Source organism: Amblyraja radiata, chromosome 1, assembly GCF_010909765.2.
Source record: "Amblyraja radiata isolate CabotCenter1 chromosome 1, sAmbRad1.1.pri, whole genome shotgun sequence".
NCBI classification, from domain to species: Eukaryota; Metazoa; Chordata; class Chondrichthyes; order Rajiformes; family Rajidae; genus Amblyraja; species Amblyraja radiata.
This window is the reverse complement of record NC_045956.1, coordinates 187141147-187164592: the sequence shown is the minus strand read 5'-3', so window position 1 is coordinate 187164592 and position 23446 is coordinate 187141147. Positions and strand designations below refer to the sequence as shown.

General features: G+C 46.0%; 1 protein-coding gene across 1 annotated transcript in view; it reads right to left on the bottom strand.

The window, feature by feature from the left end:
* LOC116988338 (retinol dehydrogenase 14-like) overlaps positions 1-17805 on the bottom strand; it is a 29018-nt gene extending 11213 nt beyond the window's left edge. Inside the window, exon 1 of the mRNA XM_033044985.1 lies at positions 17449-17805. Within this exon, the coding sequence (XP_032900876.1) occupies positions 17449-17683 (235 nt within the window). The 5' untranslated portion in view covers positions 17684-17805. The remainder of the gene's footprint in view (positions 1-17448) is intronic.
* Between the last annotated feature and the right edge of the window lie 5641 nt (positions 17806-23446).

The following is a 23446-nucleotide window of genomic DNA, read 5'->3' as shown; positions in this document are numbered from 1 at the left end:
CCCCTGGTCACCAAGGTCAATGTACCAGCCTTGACCCCCACCCCCTGACTCCCACCCCTCCACCCACGCCACTACTCACCCCCACAATCTCTGGGCAGCCACAATGTCCCAACGTCCAACTCGCCAGCCTTGTACCCAGGGAGAAACCCCCCCCCCCCCACACCCCGATCCCCACCCCAATCCCCATCCCGATCCCCACCAGCACCCCAATCTCCACCCCCACCCCAATCCCCACCGCCTCCCTGAGCTACTTGTACAGCTTCTAACAGTCTACCATATCTACTTGTACTGCCACTTTCAGAGAGTTATGGACTTCGATACATGTGACAATAATTGATGAATTTAGTTTATTAATGTCACGTGTCGAGGTACAGTAAAAAGCTTTCTTGTGTGCTATCCATGAAAAGACTACATGATTATAATCAAGCTGGACACAGCGTACAGATACAGGATAAAGGGAATAACATTTATTGCAAGATATAGTCCAGTAAAGTCTGTCCAAGAGTCTCCAATGAGGTAGATGGGAGGTCAGGACCACATTCTAGTTTGTGAGGGGATGGATCAGTTGCCTGACAAGAGCTGGGAAGAAACTGTCCCTGAATCTGGAGATGTGCGTTTTCACACTTCTATACCTTTTGCCCGATGGGAGAGGGGACAAGAGGGAGTTCCCAAGACGCGAATGGTCCTTGGTTATACTGCTGGCCTTGCCGAGGCAGCGTGAGGTATAAATGGAGTCAATGGAAGGAGGTTGGTTTGTGTGATGGTCTGGGCTGAGTCCACAATTCGTTGCAATTTCTTGTGGTCCTGGATGGAGCTGTTCCCAAACCAAACTGTGACGCATTCTGATAAAATGTTTTCTATGGTGCATCTGTAGAGGTTGGTGAGAGTTGTAGGGGACATGCTGAACTTCCTAAGCCTTCTAAGGAAGTAGAGGCGTTGGTGTGCTTTCTTGATCGTTGCTTCAGGATGGGTGGTCCAGGAGAAGTTGTAGCCGATATTAACTCCTAGGAATTTTAAGTTTTCAACCATTTCTCCTTCAGCACCGGCAATGTAAACTGGGGTGTGTGTACCATTTCCTGAAGTCTATCATTATCTCCTACCCAAACTGTGGAATTCATTGCCACAGAAGGCTGTGGAGTCCAAGTCAATGCATATTTTTATGGCAGAGATAGATAGATTCTTGATGAGTCTGTGTGTCGGGTTATGGTGAGAAGGCAGGAGAATGAGGCTGAGAGGGAAAGATAGATCAGCCATGATTGAATGACGGAGTAGACTTGATGGGCCAACTGGCCTAATACTACTCCTATCACATGAACATGAACTTTCCCAATTTAGACCGGGACTGTCATAGGGGTAGTGTGTTCAGGAAAGATTCCTCAGGAAATATGTATGTGGCCCCACATGGGAGAGAGCAAAACAGAAGAAAGTCAAGAATCTTTTATTGTCATATGTCTCAATACAGAACAATGACATTCTTACTTGCAGCAGCACAGCAGATATGTAAACATGCGTAGGATGGAACTCAGATGCCAGTTTAAACCAAATATAGACACAAAAAGCTGGAGTAACTCAGTGGGACAGAGATGCTGCCTCTCCCGACATGTAAACATAGTACTCTGTAAACATAATAAACGACAAAAATGCAGTGTATGTACAAAACAAACAATAATTGTGCAAAGACGAAAACAATGCCCCATGTAGTTTGGAAACTTAGCTAGTATTTAATAATTAATGATAGACACAAAATGCTGGAGTAACTCAGTGGGTCAGACACCATAGAAACATAGAAACATGGAAAATAGGTGCAGGAGGAGGCCATTCGGCCCTTTGAGCCAGCACCGCCATTCATTGTGATCATGGCTGATCGTCCCCAATCTATAACCCACGCCTGCCTTCTCCCCATATCCCTTGATTCCACTAGCCCCTAGAGCTCTATCTAACTGGAGAAAAGGAATAGGTGACGTTTCTGATCGAAACTCTTATTCATAATCTAATGGTCTCTTAGGAAATTAGGAGGGACAAGGGTAGAAGTGTTTGTAGGTGGGCCGTTTGGACTAGCGACCACTGTTCCCGTGGCATTAAAATAATTATGGATAAAGACAGGGCGGGCCACAAATTCAAATCCTGAATTGGGGCAAGGCCAACTTTGATGGTAACAGACAGGAACTTGCTGAATTGGTTGGTTATTTGCAGGCAAAGGAACGTCTGGAAAGTGGGATGGTTTTAAAAGTGGGATGACAAGAGGTCAGGGCAGCCATGTCCCTGTTAAGAGTGAAGGCCAAGGCAGGTGGGCGTAAGGAAGTCTGGACTGATTAGTACAGGTGATAGAGGTTATGGGGGGAAGGTGGGAGAATGGGGTTAGGAGGGAGAGATAGATCAGCTGTGAGTAGACTTGAAGGGCTGAATGGCCTAATTCTACTCCTATTTCTTCTGACCTTACGATGCCAAGAGAAATTGTGGCTCTGGTCTGGAAAAAGGAGGCGTGGGGCCGATATAGGCAGCTGAGATCATGTGTATCCTTGGAGGAGTTCAGGAAGCTGAGGAGCAAACTTAAGAAGGAAATCAGGTGATGTCTTGAGGACCGTACATATTACAAATGAATGAAAGATGCTTCACTTTCACATGTGACATGTCACAGTGAGATTCTTTGTTTTGTTTACACAAGGTATGCAAAGTGTCACCACATAAAGGGCACCAACAAAGTACCGGTCGGTGGAACTGGATGTCCTAAGGCGTATGAGGTTGATACATCTTCTGGGCCTGATCAGATATATCTGAGGACACTGGGAAGCTAGAGAGGAAATTACAGGAGCTTGACTGAGATACATGAATCATCATTAGACATGGGTGAGGTGCCAGAAGAATGGAGGGTGGCTAATGTTGTGCCTCAGTTTAAGAAGGGCTGCAAGATAAAGCCTGGGAACTATGGACCAGTGAGTCTAACATCTGTGATCGGCACGTTACTGGAGAGTATTCTGAGGGATAAGATATACATGCATTTAGGATTCAGGGACAGTTTCTTCCCAGCTTTTATCAGGCAACTGAATCATCCTACCACAACCAGAGAACCATCCTGAAATACTATCTATCTCATTGGTGACCCTTGGACTATCTTTCATCAGGCATTACTGGCTTTACCTCACACTAAACGTTATTCCCTTAGCATGTATCTATACACTGTAAATGACTCAATTGTAATCATGTGTTGCCTTTCCTCTGACTGGATAGCACATAACAAAAGCTTTTCACTGTACCTCGGTACATGTGACAATAAACTAAACTGAAACTGAACTGAGAGCTGATTAGGAATAGTCATAGAATCGTACAGATTTGGAAACAGGCCCTTCGGCCAATTTACCCACACCGGCTAACAATTTACCCTTCACTCGTCCCACCTGACTCCATTTGGCCCATATCCCTCCAAACATGTCCTATCCATGTACCTGTCTATGTCAGCATGGTTTTGTATGTGGGAGGTCGTGTCTCATGAATCTGATTGAGTTTTTGAAGAAATAACAAAAAGGTTGATAAGGGCAGAGCTGTGAATGTTGTGTATGTTATATTCTGGATGGCAGAACGAATAACAACTTACACACAGGCTGCCTGGATCACGAGAGAGATTTATTTACCAACATTACCTACTTATATACAACACCAACTCATTAACATATACATGAATATGCATTAATACATTACACTGCTCTCCTTTTTTTAAGTAATAAATCCAAGTACACAGTTACAATTTTGTTGTGATATTTGATTTAAACCAGTATTTATGAAATTTTAAATGATAAACATAATATATTTACTTTACATATTTACACATTTCATTTTACTTATACGGTGAATTACTTAATTTATAAACCTAATCTGACTACTGGTTTATGGATCCTGCCTGATCGTCTAACAGTAACAGGTGTAACAGGTTTAGGTGTTGACTCAACTGTAGGCTTGCTTGGCTCTGTTTTAGTACCCTGACTTTGACCAGAGGAACCTGTTTCTTTGTCTGTACTGACTGAACTTTGTGTTTCAATCACAATGGTCTCTTCCAACTCACTTTCAGATAAAAACTCAGGGATTAGGACTTCATGCTCAGTTTTTGGTTCATCTTTGGCTGGAATCATTTGATCAACATTTTGATCCTATCACCAACTTCAACTAAGTATCTTTAAGTTCCACACACTTCCACTATTTTCCCAACATCCCATTTGTCTCGACTGGACTTGTGGGGAGGACTGAGAACACGAACCTGCTCATCTGGCTTGAAGTACCGCTCCTTTTGATGGCGGACTGCAGGAGTGGGGCACCGTTGTGTATGGCTGCTCTGCCTGCAGTCCGTCCTTTCACCCTTTTTTATTTTTATTTTTAGTCCTGTTACAACAAAATGTTTGTTGGAGGTCTTCTTTTATGTGGTGGGTGGGGGGAGGGGAAGGGGGAAACTTTATTTCCTGGTCCCTACCTGGTCGGAGAGGCGGTTTCCCTCCGAGCTGCTTCTTCGCCCCTTCCTCGCGGCCTACCATCAGACTGTTGCAGCGTTTCCTGTCGGGATCGGCCGGGACTACAGCTTCGGCGGCGGTGCAGCGCTGGGACACCATCACGGAGCGGGCGATGCCTTACCGGGTCGCCGTGTGGTAAGCTCCGGAGTAATGTGACCGCCGACCAACATCCGAGGAGCTGTGGCTGCGGAGCGTCCAGTCGCAGGCGGCGCTGGATTTAAACACCGCGGAGCCTGGGATTCGAGATCACCAGAGTCGGAGCTCCAACCAGCGCGGTCTGAAGACTTCGGGTGCCGCGGTCTCCGGGGAGGAAGCGGCCGCTCCAGACATTTCCAAGCCGCCGAGGAGTGTTCACCCGATGCCGGCATTCCAGCTTTCTGGCAAGAGGGCCTGAAAACATCGGACTGGCTGCGGAGGCCACAAATAGGCCCCGACCTCGGGTGATCACAGAGGGAGAGGACTGAACTTACTGATGCCTTTCCCCACAGTGGAAATTTTTTATTCTGTTGTGGGGGGACGTTTGTGTTGAATTATACAATATGTTGTGTCATTTTTCTTAATTTGAATTTTTCTATGGATGTACGGAAGCTTAATTTTTTTTTTCTATGTAAAGCACTTTGGTCTCAACGCGAGTTGATTTAAACGTGCTATATAAATAAATTTTACTTACTTACTTACTTACTTACTTACTTTTTTAGCAGTCAAAATGGCATTTTTGACTTAATTGTTTTTGTTCAACTCTCAAAACCAAATTGGGTTGAACTAGACTTAGGCGTATTCTTAGCCTTAGGCGTATTCTTCATCAACATTTCTGCAGGTGAGTGATCTGTAGTGTGTTGTGTGGTTCTGTACTCAACAAGAAACTAGCCAAACGATGTTTCATGCTGAGCTTTGAACTGCCCTGCAAAACCTGTTTCTTGAGAGCTTCTTTGACAACTCTAACAGACCTTTCCGCCGCCCCATTGGAGGCTGGATGGTATGGGCTGCGGTGGGGAACCTTTTCATGTTGGAATGCCGCCTTAAATTAGCAGTAATCTAATAAAGCCGCACCCAAGAAACTTCAATTAGATATACTTCAAAATGTACATTATTTTGTAAAAATCTAACTACTATGTACTAACTTCAAGTAAATGAATAAAAAATGTTAATTCTAAAGTTATAACCTTTTCATGACTTTGTTGTGACTGCTTTTTGTGGGAAAGCATTTGAATATTTGGTTGCAACATGGAGGTACGCGGTTTCAACTGATCTTCTAGATGGGTATCCCTCATTTAGGCGTATTGATTTGGGTTAGAATGTAGATTTGCAGCAATAAGTGATTAAAAAGCATGAACGCATTTTTTTGTGCATGTTGCCGAAGACTTGGGTATTCCATTGCAGTTTTCCATATTTCAATCGGATCTTTCATAGAGTCAAATAAGGACTTTAAATGGCATCTTCTGAGAGCCCAATCAATTCCACCTTTAGTTCTTTAGGAGCCTTGGAGACATAAACTAGGTGAGGTTGAAATGCTAATTTAAGTGTGATGTGATGATTCTCAAAGTCAATGAACCTTTCATTGTATTCTTTAGAAACATAGAAACATAGAAACATAGAAATTAGGTGCAGGAGTAGGCCATTCGGCCCTTCGAGCCTGCACCGCCATTCAATATGATCATGGCTGATCATCCAACTCAGTATCCCGTACCTGCCTTCTCTCCATACCCTCTGATCCCCTTAGCCACAAGGGCCACATCTAACTCCCTCTTAAATATAGCCAATGAACTGGCCTCGACTACCCTCTGTGGCAGGGAGTTCCAGAGATTCACCACTCTCTGTGTGAAAAAAGTTCTTCTCATCTCGGTTTTAAAGGATTTCCCCCTTATCCTTAAGCTGTGACCCCTTGTCCTGGACTTCCCCAACATCGGGAGCAATCTTCCTGCATCTAGCCTGTCCAACCCCTTAAGAATTTTGTAACTTTCTATAAGATCCCCTCTCAATCTCCTAAATTCTAGAGAGTATAAACCAAGTCTATCCAGTCTTTCTTCATAAGACAGTCCTGACATCCCAGGAATCAGTCTGGTGAACCTTCTCTGCACTCCCTCTATGGCAATAATGTCCTTCCTCAGATTTGGAGACCAAAACTGTACGCAATACTCCAGGTGTGGTCTCACCAAGACCCTGTACAACTGCAGTAGAACCTCCCTGCTCCTATACTCAAATCCTTTTGCTATGAAAGCTAACATACCATTCGCTTTCTTCACTGCCTGCTGCACCTGCATGCCCACTTTCAATGACTGGTGTACCATGACACCCAGGTCTCGCTGCATCTCCCCTTTTCCTAGTCGGCCACCATTTAGATAATAGTCTGCTTTCCTGTTTTTTGCCACCAAAATGGAGAACCTCACATTTATCCACATTATACTGCATCTGCCAAACATTTGCCCACTCACCCAGCCTATCCAAGTCACCTTGCAGTCTCCTAGCATCCTCCTCACAGCTAACACTGCCCCCCAGCTTAGTGTCATCCGCAAACTTGGAGATATTGCCTTCAATTCCCTCATCCAGATCATTAATATATATTGTAAATAGCTGGGGTCCCAGCACTGAGCCTTGCGGTACCCCACTAGTCACTGCCTGCCATTGTGAAAAGGACCTGTTTACTCCTACTTTTTGCTTCCTGTTTGCCAGCCAGTTCTCTATCCACATCAATACTGAACCCCCAATGCCGTGTGCTTTAAGTTTGTAAACTAATCTCTTATGTGGGACCTTGTCGAAAGCCTTCTGGAAGTCCAGATACACCACATCCACTGGTTTCTCCCCTATCCACGCTACTAGTTACATCCTCGAAAAATTCTATAAGATTCGTCAGACATGATTTACCTTTTGTAAATCCATGCTGACTTTGTCCAATGATTTCACCACTTTCCAAATGTGCTGCTATCCCATCTTTAATAACTGACTCTAGCAGTTTTCCCCACTACCGATGTTAGACTAACTGGTCTGTAATTCCCCGTTTCTCTCTCCCTCCCTTCTTAAAAGTGGGGTTACGTTTGCTACCGCCAATCCTCAGGAACTACTCCAGAATCTAAAGAGTTTTGAAAGATTATTACTAATGCATCCACTATTTCTGGAGCTACTTCCTTAAGTACTCTGGGATGCAGCCTATCTGGCCCTGGGGATTTATCGGCCTTTAATCCATTTAATTTACCCAACACCACTTCCCGGCTAACCTGGATTTCACTCAATTCCTCCAACTCCTTTGACCCGCGGTCCCCTGCTATTTCCGGCAGATTATTTATGTCTTCCTTAGTGAAGACGGAACCAAAGTAGTTATTTAATTGGTCCGCCATATCCTTGTTCCCCATGATCAACTCACCCGTTTCTGACTGCAAGGGACCTACATTTGTTTTAACTAATCTCTTTCTTTTCACATATCTATAAAAACTTTTGCAGTCAGTTTTTATGTTTCCTGCCAGTTTTCTTTCATAATCTATTTTTCCTTTCCTAATTAAGCCCTTTGTCCTCCTCTGCTGGTCTCTGAATTTCTCCCAGTCCTCCGGTATGCTGCTTTTTCTGGCTAATTTGTACGCATCATCCTTCGCTTTGATACTATCCCTGATTTCCCTTGTTATCCACGGATGCACTACCTTCCCTGATTTATTCTTTTGCCAAACTGGGATGAACAATATTTGTAGTTCATCCATGCAGTCGTTAAATGTCTTCCATTGCATATCCATCGTCAACCCTTTTAGAATTAATTGCCAGTCAATCTTGGCCAATTCACGTCTCATACCCTCAAAGTTACCTTTCTTTAAGTTCAGAACCATTGTTTCTGAATTAACAATGTCACTCTCCATCCTAATGAAGAACTCAACCATATTATGGTCACTCTTGCCCAAGGGGGCACGTACAACAAGACTGTTAACTAACCCTTCCTCATTATTCAATACCCAGTCTAAAATAGCCTGCTCTCTCGTTGGTTCCTCTACATGTTGATTTAGATAACTATCCCGCATACATTCCAAAAAATCCTCTTCCTCAGCACCCCTGCCAATTTGATTCACCCAATCTATATGTAGATTGAAGTCACCCATTATAACGGTTTTGCCTTTGTCGCACGCATTTCTAATTTCCTGTTTGATACCATCTCCAACTTCACTACTACTGTTAGGTGGCCTGTACACAACACCCACCAGCGTTTTCTGCCCCTTAGTGTTTCGCAGCTCTACCCATGCCGATTCCACATCCTGCAAACTAATGTCCTTCCTTTCCATTGCGTTAATCTCCTCTCTAATCAGCAACGCTACCCCACCTCCTTTTCCTTTCTCTCTATCCCTCCTGAATATTGAATATCCCTGGATGTTCAGCTCCCAGCCTTGGTCACCCTGGAGCCATGTCTCCGTGATCCCAACTATATCATAGTCATTAATAGCTATCTGCACATTCAACTCATCCACCTTATTACGAATGCTCCTTGCATTGAGACACAAAGCCTTCAGGCTTGTTTTTACAACACTCTTACCCCTTATACAATTTTGTTGAAAAGTGGCCCTTTTTGATTTTTGCCCTGGCAAGTCGCCTGCCACTTTTACTTTTCACCTTGCTACCTATTGCTTCTACCCTCATTTTACACCCCTCTGTCTCTACGCTCACACATTTAAGAAACCCTTTCCCCTTAACTCCATCCTCCACTAATTAATAAGTCTATAACAGCTGCATATTCTTCAAATGATTCACACGAATCCTCCTGCTCATCAATGACCTTCGCTAACTGGGGAAAATGTTCATCCAAAATTTCATTTTGAAGAAGAGTTTTGAAAAAATACAGCTTTTTTCAAAATGCTTGGATTTTTTGCCACATATCGTATATAGTCTTAGTTTCACCTTGCAAAGAAACATTCAAGTCATTTTGCTTTGACATGATATCACACAGAAATGCAGTATTTCTATAGAAAGCTTCTTGCAATAATTCACATTGCTGATTCCGTTCTTCATGAAATTTAACTATCTGTTCTCGCAAAGATAAAAATGTTGCTAACATCTGTCCCTGCGATAGCCAATGCACTTTACAATGATACAGCAAATCCACACTGAATGCCTCATCGTCCAACTTTAGCACATTACAAAACTGACCAACTTAACCAAATCCAGTCCAACTTCACAACATTTATCTTGAAAGTTGTTGAAGAAATTGATTCATCGTGTTCTACCTGTAAGAGTGCCCAAAGCGAGTAACTCTTTGTAGCAAAGAAAATCTTCTGTTATGGCCCGAATGAAATATAAAACCTGTGCTGAGTCAGTAGTATCAGTTGATTCATCCAAAGCGATTGAATAATATATATTTTCTTTTTGGAGTATTGCATGATGTTGTTCTGTTACGTTGCGGGCTAATTCATGTTGCCGATCAGTTATAGTTCTCCTTGAAAGAGGCGGTTGTTTGCACTGTGAAACCTTATCGGGGTCTAAGCATCCTACTACTTCGACAATGCATTCTTTTACGATTTCTACATCGCTAAAAGGCTTCCCTTTTTTCCTGAGTATATAAGCTACTTTATAAGTCGCATCAGTAGCATTATTTCTGGGTCATACCGAATTGGATGATCAGCCATGATCATATTGAATGGTGGTACAGGCTCAAAGGGCCGAATGGTCTACTCCTGCACCTAATTTCTATGTACCGCTGCTTGAAATAACTGACTTTGCCTTTGCTTTTCATCTTTTAATTTCTGCAATGCAACCTTTCGCGCCTGAAGACTGGACGGCCAGCGGATTCTCCCCGACATTTTCCCTCTCGTCACCCAGCCTCAGGCGGTGGTGGCTCCAGTCTGGCAGGGAGGTCAACGTACATTCTAGAGTCGCATTAGAACGAAATCATCAGCATTACAAGTGTTAAAATAGCCCTCATGACTTACAAATGTTTTAATTGTGGCCGTCAGTCTGGGAGGATTATTTTGTTTAAACTTCTTTTACTCTTTGGTATTTCAAATACATTCATTTTAAGATTAAAATAAAAATAATAAAAGACGAACAAAAACATATTAATAAAAATAAAAGGATTTGTTCCACAAAATTTGGATTCATTCAAAAGGCCGCACTTAATGGCCTAGAAGGCCGCGTGCAGCCTTAAGGCCACAGGTTCCCCACCCCTGGTATGGGGGAACAAGTGTGTGTTTTACACCATTCCGCTGCATGAACTCTTTGAACCGTTCTGAACGAAACTGAGGCCCGCTATCAGAAACAAGTTCTTCCGGTAAACCATGGCATGCAAAAACTCAACTCATCTATGGTACGCTGAGTAGTAGTGCTAGACCCCATATGCTTAACCTCAATCCATTTGGAATGACGATCTACTAGTACCAGAAAGTGATCATTACCCTTTTCACAAAAATCTACATGAACTCTCTGAAAAGGCCTACTTGGTCATGCCCATGGTTGCAGTGGTGTTTTTGGTGGTTTACTCCGGCAATTTTGGCAGACACTACATTTGCTAACCAGTGACTCGATGTCACTGTCAATACCAGGCCAACACACAAAACTTCTGCAAATTGACTTCATGCTTAACTGCACATTTACTTTGACGCAGTTTGATATTGTGGCAGTTCAGTCGTGTGAGAACTTGCTCGAGGATTTCCAGATTCAAGATTTAAGATTCAAGATACATTTAATTGTCACATGTGCCAGATGGCACAGTGAAATGAAATTCCCATACAGCCATACAATAAAAAAAATAAAGAACACACACTATAGAATTTGACATAAAACATCCCCACACAGCAGAATCTTCCTCCACTGTTCCCTGTGGTCAGGGCCTCCCCAAGCCCTCCGCAGTTGCAGCTACGGGCGGCCTGATGTCCAGGACCACTCGCCGGGGTGATACAAGTCCGACGTCGGGGCTGCGGGACGTCCTCAGCGGCGTGGACACAGAGCCGGCGGCTCCCAAAGTCCGTAAGCCGCGCCGGGTGGAGACTGCTGCTGGCGGCCCTCTGCAAGGCGCCCCAGGACTCCACGATGATGGTCAGCGCCGCCCGCATTGGAAGCTCTCCGCACCAGAGCTCCACAATGTTGGAGCAACGGCCCAACGCTCCGGAGCTCCAAACGGCGACCCAGGTAGGCATCGCCCGCTCCGCAGTGACTCCAGCGCTGCGCCGCCGCTGTAGCAGCCCTGGTCCGGTTCCCGGTCCCCGGCAGGAAAGGCCGCTCCGATCCAGCTGGTAGGCCGCGAGGTGGGGGGCGAGGACGCTACTCGGAGAAATAGTCGCGTCCCCGCCAGGAAGAGACTGGGAAACGGTTTACCCCTTACCCTGCCCCCCCCCCCCCCCACATAGAAAAGTTAAAGTTTCCCCCAACACAAAACTTTAGACTAACTAAAACTTTTTTAAAAGATTGAAATAACAGACAGGCTGTAGGTAGAGGCTGCTGCCAGATGTTCTACCATGCCCTCTGTAAATATCAGTAGGTCATCCTGGTTGCACACACAGTGCGGAATGCCTTGTAATATTTGGTCCATGACAGACTGAAACATTTTCGGGGAGGATTTCAAATCATAGGGCAGCTTTGTATAAGAATTCAAGCCCTTATGTGTGTTGATAGTGAAGTACTGCTGACTTTCCTTGTCGACATTGAGTTGGGCGTAAGCGTGAGACAAATCCGGTTTAGTGAAGACTCTTGCTCCGCTAAGTTCTGCGTGCAGATCTTGCGAGGTTGGTAACGGATATTGTTCATCATAAAATGGCTTGGTTGTTTGCGACTTTGTAGTCAGCACATAGTCGAACAGTTTTGTCGGCCATGGGTACGGCCACAATTGGCGTTGCCCAGTTACTCCGGTCTGTCTTCACGAGGACTCCATTCCATTCTAACCTGTCAAGTTCTTCCTCCACTTGTTGCTTTAGTGCATATGGTACAGATCTTGTAACTGTCAGCAAAAATGTTTGCTTATGACGTTTTCAAGACGTGATTTAGACAAATCAACGCTGAAAATGTTCTTCCAGTCTAACTCTATTCTACTAAGCCAATCCTTTCCAAGGAGTGTTGGTTTATTTCTGTAGCTGGCCACTATGATGGGCAGTGTTAAGGGCCTGTCCCACGAGCATGCAACTGCATGCGGCAAGCGTGACCTAAGCCGTACGGCCTTGCGAGGCCGGTCCCACTTCGATCGCCGGAGCCGTATGGAGTTGTGCGGAGCTGGTCCAGACATCGTGCGGGGCTCCGAAAAACTGACCATGTTAAAAAATTCCGCGCGGCAACGGCCTGCCGGCCCGCAGCCGCCTCGATGCCGTACGCACCGCCTCGACGGGCATACGCAGCGTCTTGATGCCGTACGCAGCGTCTTGACGCCGTATGTCACGCACGAACTCCCGCGGACTTCGCTCAAACTTCACGTCACTCACTCGACCTGGCGCGGCCCCCACTTCCAGTTTGGTCGCACACGCCGCATGCAGGCGCATGATGGTGGGACCACTCGATGGGGATCATTCGACCTCCGCGCGGCCCGCGCTTCCGGTTTGGTCGCGCTTGCCGCATGCAGGTCGCATGCTTGTGGGACAGGCCCTTAACTGACTGACCATTATGCTGAACTTTTACAGTTCATTTGTCCACATGTCTCCAAAACCTCGCCCGAGTAGGATCTCAGCTTGACCTTACTCGCAAACAATGGTATCTGTGGGAACTTTGTTTTATACAGGTCTCTGCTCATGACTGAACAATCTGCTGCCGTGTCAATACACATATCGATTAACTGTTCATTAATCAATAATTTCGTTCGAAAGTCCTTGCCTTGGCTGCTTGTAAGCTTATCGATGTTGGTTGCATAAATGGTGTACAACCCAAGTTCATTACCATCTGGGTTCACCTCCAAGTTGTGAACTCCTCTCTGGTGTTGTCGCTTGATTCCTGCAGATTTCCTGCATCTAACGTATCCAATCCTTTAACAATGTTATACGTTTCTATAAGAATCCACTCATTCTTCTAAATTCCAGTGAATACTGACCCAGTCAACCCATTCTTTCATCATATGTCAGTCCAACCATCCTAGGAATTAATCTGGTGAACCTATGCTGCACTCCACAATAGCAAGAATGTCATAGAAACAGAGAAAATAGGTGCCGGAGTAGGCCATTTGGCCCTTCGAGCCAGCACTGCTATTCAATATGATCATGGCTGATCATCCAAAATCAGTATCCCCTTCCTACTTTTTCCCCATATCCCTTGATTCCCTTAGCCCTAAGAGCTAAATCTAACTCTCTCTTGAATACATCCAGTGACTTGGCCTCCACTGCAGAAGGCAGAGAATTCCACAGATTCACAACTCAAGGGCAGAAATCGCTATCAAAGCATGAGGGGTGGGGACGGAATTTGGGGGCATGCTTTCTTGGTGGCCGCGCACACAGACACGCTCAAGGCTTTGGCCGTGGGCCCTGTGGACGGTAACATTGGGAGCTGACCTGGTTGGTGACCGACACTGAACTCCAGCAACAGCAGCTTCATCCGCCCCGAATTGTGTGGCTTGAATCGTCCCGTTCGCGGGGCCTTTCATCACCTGTCATGGCTTAAAATCATCCGGCGGGGGCTTCAACATCGGGAGCCTCGATCGCCTCGAAGCTGCACTTGATTTTAGGCCACGTCGGGCGATGAAAGGCCTCGCAAATGGGCCGATTCAGTCCTTAGAAAGTGCCTGATACCCGCTTGAATCTTTCAAAAGCTACAATGTGATAAATAACAATTAAACAAATAAAACTGAAGCAAATAAAGGCAACCAGAAGAACCAACCTTGGAGGAGAGAGAGAGAGATGGGAAAAACATACTACATCACGTGAGTGACCTTGAATGAGGTACTTACCTGCAAGCTAGCCAGGAAACCCATTCGACCGGAGTTCTCAATGACCTGACCCGTTTAAATCCGATACCCGTTTAAATCTTTCCCATCCACCAATACATCTAATTAATTCAAATGGTAATTGTACCCACATCAGACAGCTTTAAGAAATTCTCCGTGAATACCTTCAGTAATACTTGAAGGTCAAAACACAATTGGTGATACATCGTTTTAACATGTTAATAGAGACATTTAACAAGCACTTGACAGTGACACCTCCACTGTCCCGTGGAAAGCGGAGATTGTAATACATTTCTTTTCACCGAATTTCAAAATCCGGATTACAAAATATGGGGGAGATTGACCCCCACATCTCAAAACATGGGAGGGGCGTGTGTGTGTGTCCCCCAACCACCCCCTGGAATTCCGCCCATGATCTGGGTGAAGACGTTTTTCCTCATCTCAGTCCTCAATGCCCTGGCCTTTATTCTTAAACTGTGACCCCTGGTTCTGGACTCCAACATCGGAAACATTTTTCCTGCATCTAGCCTGTACAGCTGCAGTAGGACCTCCTTGCTCCTATAGGGTGATTTCACGAAAGGTCACTGGAGCGTAGATCCGTACCCACGTGACCGCAAAATTTAACTGGGGGACAAGCGTCACTTCCGGTACATGTTAGTGAATGGGAAAACACGCACTTTCACACCCATTAAAAACATCGAAAACGGCCAGTTTTTGAGCTGCAATTTACTGTACCAGTCGGGGTGACCGTGAGGCACAGCCACCTTAATTTACAGTTTTAAAAAAAGATAGAAACTAAGGTAAATTCAAGAGGGAGCTGAAGGTGCAAAAACAGCGGAAGTTGTTAGCGGACATTTGTCGTGGAGATTTAAAGATCCAAAATATCGGGAATTATCGCGTTTGCTCGCTGCATTTCATCAAAAGTAAGGCATTATTGGCTTTGTTATCTTTATTCATTTGTTAGATGAAAAGTATTAAAAGTTAGAAATCCTTCAGTAAAATTGCAAAATCGCCCATTGTTCTCAGGTGGGTTTTAACATGCAAAATGAAAACGCTTCTGAAGCTCCATTTACCATTAAAATAATCGTAAACTCTCAATACGTTTGGAAATAAATTTTACTCAGATGCAAGCTAAGGAATGGGATAATTGTCAGCTGTTAGTTGGACAAAATCAGGAGATTTTATTATTTGCCAAAATATATTTCTCAATGTTTCTTGTTTAAAGCCTGCACAATCACCCAAACTACTTATTTATTTGTCATCTAATAACAGACAAGCCTGCAGCATGGAATGATGTCAACAATCCTGATTGGGCACCCACTGTGAGCAGGATAGACAATGTGCACAAGAACGCCATGCACGTGCAACAAGAAGAGAGTATTAAACAAGAAACATTGAGAAATATATTTTGGCAAATAATAAAATCTCCTGATTTTGTCCAACTAACAGCTGACAATTATCCCATTCCTTAGCTTGCATCTGAGTAAAATTTATCTCCAAACGCATTGAGAGTTTACGATTATTTAAATGGTAAATGGAGTTTCAGAAGCGTTTTCATTTTGCATGTTAAAACCCACCTGAGAACAATGGGCGATTTTGCAATTTTACTGAAGGATTTCTAACTTTTAATACTTTTCATCTAACAAATGAATAAGGATGACAAAGCCAATAATGCCTTACTTTTGATGAAATGCAGCGAGCAAACGCGATAATTTCCGATATTTTGGATCTTTAAATCTCCACGACATATGTTCGCTAACAACTTCCGCTGTTTTTGCACCTTCAGCTCCCTCTTGAATTTACCTTAGTTTCTATCTTTTTTTTAAACTGTAAATTTAGGTAGCTGTGCCTCACGGTCACCCCGACTGGTACAGTAAATTGCAGCTCAAAAACTGGCCGTTTTCGATGTTTTTAACGGGTGTGAAAGTGCGTGTTTTCCCATCCACTAACATGTACCGGAAGTGACGCTTGTCCCCCAGTTAAATTTTGGGGTCACGTGGGTGCGGATCTACGCTCCAGTGACCTTTCGTGAAATCACCCTATACTCAAATCTTCTTGCTATGAAGGCCAACATGCCATTAGCTTTCTTCCCTGCCTGCTGTACTTGCATGCTTACTTCTATAGTATTCGCTTCTCTGGCTGCTCGTTCCACATACGGACCACTCTCTGAGTGAAAAGGTTATCCCCGAGTTCCCTTTTAAATTTCTCCCCTCTCACGTTAAGCCTGTGGCCTCTAGCTTTAGAATCCTCTACCCTGGGAAAAGACTGTGAGTGTTCACTTTATCCGTGTCCCTCATGATCATGTACACCTCAATAAGGTCACCACTCAGCCTCCTACGCTTCAGAGAACAAAGTCCCAGCCTAGGTACACAAAATTGCTGGAGGAACTCAGCGGGTGCAGCAGCATCTATGGAGCGAAGGAAATAGGCGACGTTTCGGGCCGAAACCCTTCTTCAGACCCAGCCTATGCAGCGTCCCCCTGTAACTCAAGCCCGCAACCCCCGCGAGCAGCACTTTGATGGTGCCACCCTTTCACCAGTTCCTCCAGCACGTTGTGCACCACTCCAGATTTTGAGGGTACGTGGTCGGGGAGGTATAGAGATGTACTCCCGAGTGAGAGGACAGTGTACTCTCGATTTGGGGACAGATTACAGGCGGACATTTAAAGCAACTGTGTACTGGCAGAGTCACCTCTTCCCCATTGAACTTTGTCCGTGGACATTGGACTTTGTTGCTCGACATAGCTGACAGCTCGATCCTGCACTCCACACTCTAACTCAAGCCTGCAAGCCCAGGTAACGTTATACATACTTTACGCATGCAGCGTGGAAACAGGCCCTTCGGCCCACCGAGTCCATGCTGACCAGCGATCACTCCATGCACTCGCACGATCCTACACACTAGGGACAACTTTACATCAGGGTCTCTGGCACTGCATAGGCAGCAACTCTACCGCTGCGTCATTGTGCCGACCCTAATCACATGGTGGTGAATCCCTCCTGCACCCTTTCCAACATAATGCCAGCCTCCCTGTACAGCGGCGACCAGAACTACACGCTGCCCTCGTAACGCAGCCGTGCCAACGTCCGAAACAGCTGCAGATGGGCCACCTCTGTAATGAATCCACACAGTATCAGGTTGTGTGTTTGAGCCCAGCCTTGCCTTGTACTCCCACCTTCCTGTGGCCGCCCCTACCTGTGTTGGCTCCTGTGACGATGGCCGTCTTGCCGCTCAGATCCACAGGACAATTCGCCGGCCGCCAGCGCCCTCTCCTCTGGGACCTGAGCACCAGGACGAGGAGGAGGCAGACCAGGGACCAGATGGGGTGGGAGGCGAGAGAGAGGAGAGGGGAGAGCAGCAGAGACAGCTCCATGGTCCCAGTGTGGGACAAGATCACAGTCTGACTGCCAGCAGCCAGAGCTGGCCATAATCCAGGACGAGCCTACTCTTAAAGGGACAGCGTCAGGAACAGGAGGCTTCCCAAACCAAGGGGTTCCTACTCTCAAATCCGCCCCACCCCCTCCCGGGACCCTGAGCAACAGGGAGAGGGTGACCCGGCTGCGACGTTATTCTTTAGACTAGACAGGTAAAATCTTGGAGAGCAGGAGGATGAGGGGTGATCTTGCAGAGGTGTATAAAATCATGAGAGCCTTTTACCCAGAGTATGGGAATCAAGATTCACGTAAGTTTTTGAGGCGATAGATACGATGGAAACTGAGCGGTAACTTGTTCACACAGAGGGTGGGTGTATGGAACCAACTGCCAGAGGTAGAAACATAGAAAAAAGGTGCAGGAGTAGGCCATTCGGCTCTTCGAGCCTGCACCGTCATTCAATATGATCATGGCTGATCATCCAACTCAGTATCCTGTGCCTGCCTTCTCTCCATACCCCCTGATCCCTTGAGCCACAAGGGCCACATCTAACTCCCTCTTAAATATAGCCAATGAACTGGCCTCAACTACCTTCTGTGGCAGAGAGTTCCAGAGATTCATCACTCTGTATTAACTAATCTTTTTCGCTCCACATATCTATAAAAACTTTTGCAGTCAGTTTTTATGTTCCCTGCCAGTTTTCTTTCATAATCTATTTTCCCTTCCCTAATTAAGCGCTTTGTCCTCCTCTGCTGGACACTGAATTTCTCCCAGTCCTGTGATAGGCTGCTTTTTCTGGCTAATTTGTAAGTTACCTTTCTTTAAGTTCCGAACCCTTGTTTCTGAATTAATTATGTCACTCTCCATCCTAATGAAGAACTCAACCATATTATGGTCACTCTTGCCCAAGGGGCCACGCACAACAAGACTGCAAACTAACCCTTCCTCATTACTCAATACCCAGTCTAGAATAGCATGCTCTCTTGTTGGTTCCTCTGGTTTAGAAAACTATCCCACATACATTCCAAGAAATCCTCTTCCCCAGCACCCCTGCCAATTTGATTCACCCAATCTATATGTAGATTGAAGTCACCCATTATAACTGTTTTACTTTTGTTGCACGCATTTTTAATTTCCTGTTTGATGCCATCCCCAACTCCACTACTACTGTTAGATGGCCTGTACACAACTCCCACTAGTGTTTATGCCCCTTAGTGTTTCGCAGCTCTACCCTATCGATTCCACATCCGCCAAGCTAATGTCCTTCCTTTCTATTGCGTTAATCTCCTCTCTAACCAGGTAATTGAGGCAGGGACTATAACAACATTTAAACAACACTTGGACAGGTATGTAATGTGAGATGTTTACAAGGAAATGCGAACAAATGGAAGGAGCAAGGATGGGCCATGTTGGTCGGCATGGCCGAGCTGGGAGGAAGGGCCTGTTTCCGTGCTGACTGACTCTGTGACCATATTCTGCTGTCTGGTATTATTCTGTCAGGATCGAACCGGCATCTCTGGCGCTGTAAGGCAGCAGCTCTACCGCTGCGTCAGTGTGCCGACCCGAATCACATTATGATGAATCTCTCCTGCTTAATGCCAGCCTCCCTGTACAGCGGTGACCAGAACTACACGCTGCCCTCGTTACCCAGCCGTGTCAACGTCCCACGCAGCTGCTGATGGGCCACCTCTGTAATGAATCCACACAGTACCAGGTTGTGTGTGTGAGCCCAGCCTTGCCTTGTACTCCCATCTTCCTGTGGCCGCCCCTACCTGTGTTGGCTCCTGTGACGATGGCCGTTTTGCCGCTCAGATCCACAGGACAATTCGCCGGCCGCCAGCGCCCTCTCCTCTGGGACCTGAGCACCAGGACGAGGTGGAGGCAGACCAGGGACGAGAGGGGGTGGGAGGCGAGAGAGAGGAGGGGGGAGAGCAGCAGAGACAGCTCCATGGTCCCAGTGTGGAACGAGATCAGTCTGACTGAGCACTGGGAGAAATGCCACAACATTCTGGTGTCACTGGTAACCAGCATTGCTTGCATACGTCTGATGCATCTCTTCATTGGCTAAAACTGAGATAAGCTATCAATTGTGACATATCAAAAGGGACATTGTGACAGAGATGATGCGATCCCAGGTAGAATCAGTCATACAGCATAGAAACAGGCCACTCAGCCCAACTCCATAGAGATGCCCCATCTCTCTATTTTTTTCCTGTGAATGTACTTGCCTACATGTGCTCTAGTACCCGCCTCAATGACCACACCTGGAAGCTCATTCTGTACACTGTGTGAAAAGGTTGTCCTTCAGTTTCAGATGATACAAAAGGGGGTTGTTTTGCAGATAGTGAAGATGGTTGTGTAAAATTGCAGCAGGATCTTGATCGATTGGCCAGGTGGGCTGAGGAATGGTTGATGGAATTTAATAGAGAAATGTGAAGGGTTGCATTTTGGAAAGTCTAACATGGGCAGGATCTACACAGTGAATGGAAGAGCTCTGGGGAGTGTTGTGGAGCAGGTGTATAGTTCCATGAAGGTGGAGTTGCAGGTAGATAAGGTGATCAAAATGGCTTTTAGCACTTTGGCCTTCATCAGTGAGAGTATTGAATGTAGACATTGGGAGGTCATGTTGCAGTTGCGTAAGACGTCGGTGTGGCCACATTTAGAGTATTGTGTTCAGTTCTGGGCACCATGTTATAGGAAAGATGCTGAGAAGATTGAAAGGCTACAGAGATGATGTAAGCGAATGTTGCCTGGACTAGAGGGTGTGAGCTATAGGGAAAGGTTGAGTAGGCTGGGTCTCTATTCCTTGGAGCACAGGAGGATGAGGGGTGATCTTACAGAGGTGTATAACATCATGAGAGGAATAGATCGGGTAGATGCAGAGTCTCTTGCCCAGAGTAGGCGAATCGAGGACCAGAGGACATAGGTTTAAGGAGAAGGGTCAAAGATTTAACAGGAATAGAAACATAGAAAATAGGTGCAGGAATAGGCCATTCGGCCCTTCGAGCCAGCACCGCCATTTAATATGATAATGGCAGATCATCCAAAATCCATACCTTGTTCCTGCTTTTCCTCCATATCCCTTGATGCCTTTAACCCTGAGAGCTGTATCTAACTCTCTTGAAAACATCCAGTGAATTGGTCTCCATTGCCTTCTGTGGCAGATAATTACAGATTCACAACTCTCTGGGTGAAAACGTTTTTCCTCATCTCAGTCCTAAATGGCCTACCCCTTATTCTTAAACTGTGAGCCCTGGTTCTGGACTCCCCCAACATCGGGAATATTTTTCCTGCATCTAGCCTAGGGTGATGTGGGTCTTTGATGATATTGGCTTTCTTTTTGACCCATTGCCTCTTGTCGATCCCCTTGATGGTGGGGATGTCAGTATCCGGGATGGACCAGGCGTCTTCCACATTTTCTAATCTCCTTTGTTTCTGGGTGTTCAAGCTACAAAGTTATGGATCAGTCAGTAAGTTCTCCACAGTACACCTGTAGAAATACAAGTGAGTATTCGTCCACATGCCAAATCTCCTTGATCTTCAAAGGAAATTGAGGCGTTGATTGGCTTTCATCGTGACTGCATCAATGTGCTGGGTCCAGGACAGATCTTCGGAGATGTGCACACCCAGAAACCTGAAACTGTTGCCTCTGTTGACATCACTGCACAATCAGGACACTTGAGGGACCAACCACGCACTAATTCCCAACACCTTTCACAAACCACTCACAGCTTCCACAGTCACAGGGGCTTCTCGCCAATCCCAAATCCAAAAGCACTGAGATTGGGAATCAGAGACACACAGATCCCGGCAGATAAAGTGGACACTTAGTCTTTTCCCAGGATAGTGGATTCTAAAAGTAGAACATTGTAACCATTACTGAAACGTGGTTAAGAGAGGGGCAGGACTGTGAGCTCAAGTTCTGGGGTACAGGGGCTTCGGGAGACACAGGGGTGAGGGTAAAAGCGGAGGGGGGATTACGTTATTGGTTAAGGAGGATGTCCTGGCAGTGGTCAGGAGTGACACTGATGGTTCATCTCTTGAGGCTATATGGGTGGAGCTGAGGAACAAGAAAGGGATGACCACCTTATTTGGGGTGTACTACACACCTCCGAATAAGTCAACGGGAATTAGAAGAACAAAGGTGCCAGGAGATTGCAGGCAGCTTCAGGACTAATAATGTTGTCGTAGTAGGGGATTTTAACTTTCCCAATATTGACTGGAAATATGTTCATACGTGATAGGAGCAGAATTAGGCCATTCTGCTCATCAAATATACTCTGCCATTCAATCATAGCACCAAAAGAAGGGCAGAGGTCAAGGGCGAGGTCAAGTGCAGGGTCAGTCCTTGTTGGGACAGTGGAGTCTGGGGGAGAGTCCCGGTCTCAGACACAAGGTGCACTCACACAGCACCGGACCACACGGTCACACCATAACACACCCTCCATACCTACCAAGATTCCCCATCCTCACAACATCCCTCTCCCCGGGACCCCCCTCCCTCTCCCCCTCCTCCCCCTCTCACGTACACAGTAGAGAGGCATGACTCCGGCAGTTTAGTATAATTTACCTGCACACGTGTGCATGTGCGTGTGTGGTGGGACAACATAAACAAGTCCCACCCTGTGACTACCCCAGTAGCTCATTTGTGCCCCTGACCTCAGGGCCTGCAGCCTCTCGTGTCTCCATTGTCCACATCTGAAGCCTAGCGCCAATGCCGAGGACTTGCTCCAGAGGGCACTCATGGCATCAGGTGTGGCAATTGGCGGCATTCAGCCCACCGTCAGCAGCCCTGGATTCGGGTCGAGACCCTTCTTCGGACATGTGTGTGTGTGTGTGTGTGTATCCGGAAGTGGCGGCGCTGCCCAAGCAGTTGCGGCTCGCCTGCAGTCCGTCTATCTTTCTTCTTTTTGTTTTCTTTTTGTCTTGTTAGATGTATGTTTCAGTCTATTTTTAGTTGTGTGTATGTGGGGGTGGGATAAACCGTTTTAAAATCTCTTCCTTCAACGGGGATGCGACCTTTTCTTTCTCGTATCTCCATCTGCGCTGAGGCCTAATATCGTGGAGCTTGCGGCCTCCAACTGGAATCGACCATGTGGGTTGCGGTCGCAGAGCCTGTGGAGTCACCATCTGGCTGACTTTGGGCGCTGTGGCAATCCAACTTCGGAGCCTTCAGCCGCGAGCCCTGTGGACGGTAACATCGGGAGCTCGCAGGTCCCTGGTTGCTGACCGATTTTCGGGAGCTCCCACAGCAGATTCGTCCGCCCCGAATCGTTTGAATCGGCCCATTCGCGGAGCTTAAAATCGGCCGCATGATTTACCATCACCTTCAACATCGAGAGCCTCGACGCAGCAGTTTGACTGCCTGACCGCGGGAGAATGCGCAGAGAGGAGATAAGACGTTTTGCTTTCCATCACAGTGAGGAGGTGCCTGGAGATTCACTGTCATGGATGTTTGCGTTAAATTGTGTTCATTGTGTTTTGTCGCCTTTTACTGTCATGACTGCATGGTACGAAATTTCATTCAAACTTGTTTGAATGACAATAAAGGAAATTCAATTCAATCTATGTACATATGCACACACTGAACTTTGTTTACATATTCTGTTGTGCTGCTGCAAGTAAGAATGTCATTGTTCTATCTGGAACAATTGACAATAAAACACTCTTGACTTGACCCCAGCACCTACAGCCTTGTTCACAAGGTAACCTCCACCTAGCTGTAACGTTTGGTGTTGAAAGAAAGGGTGGATTTTACATGCAA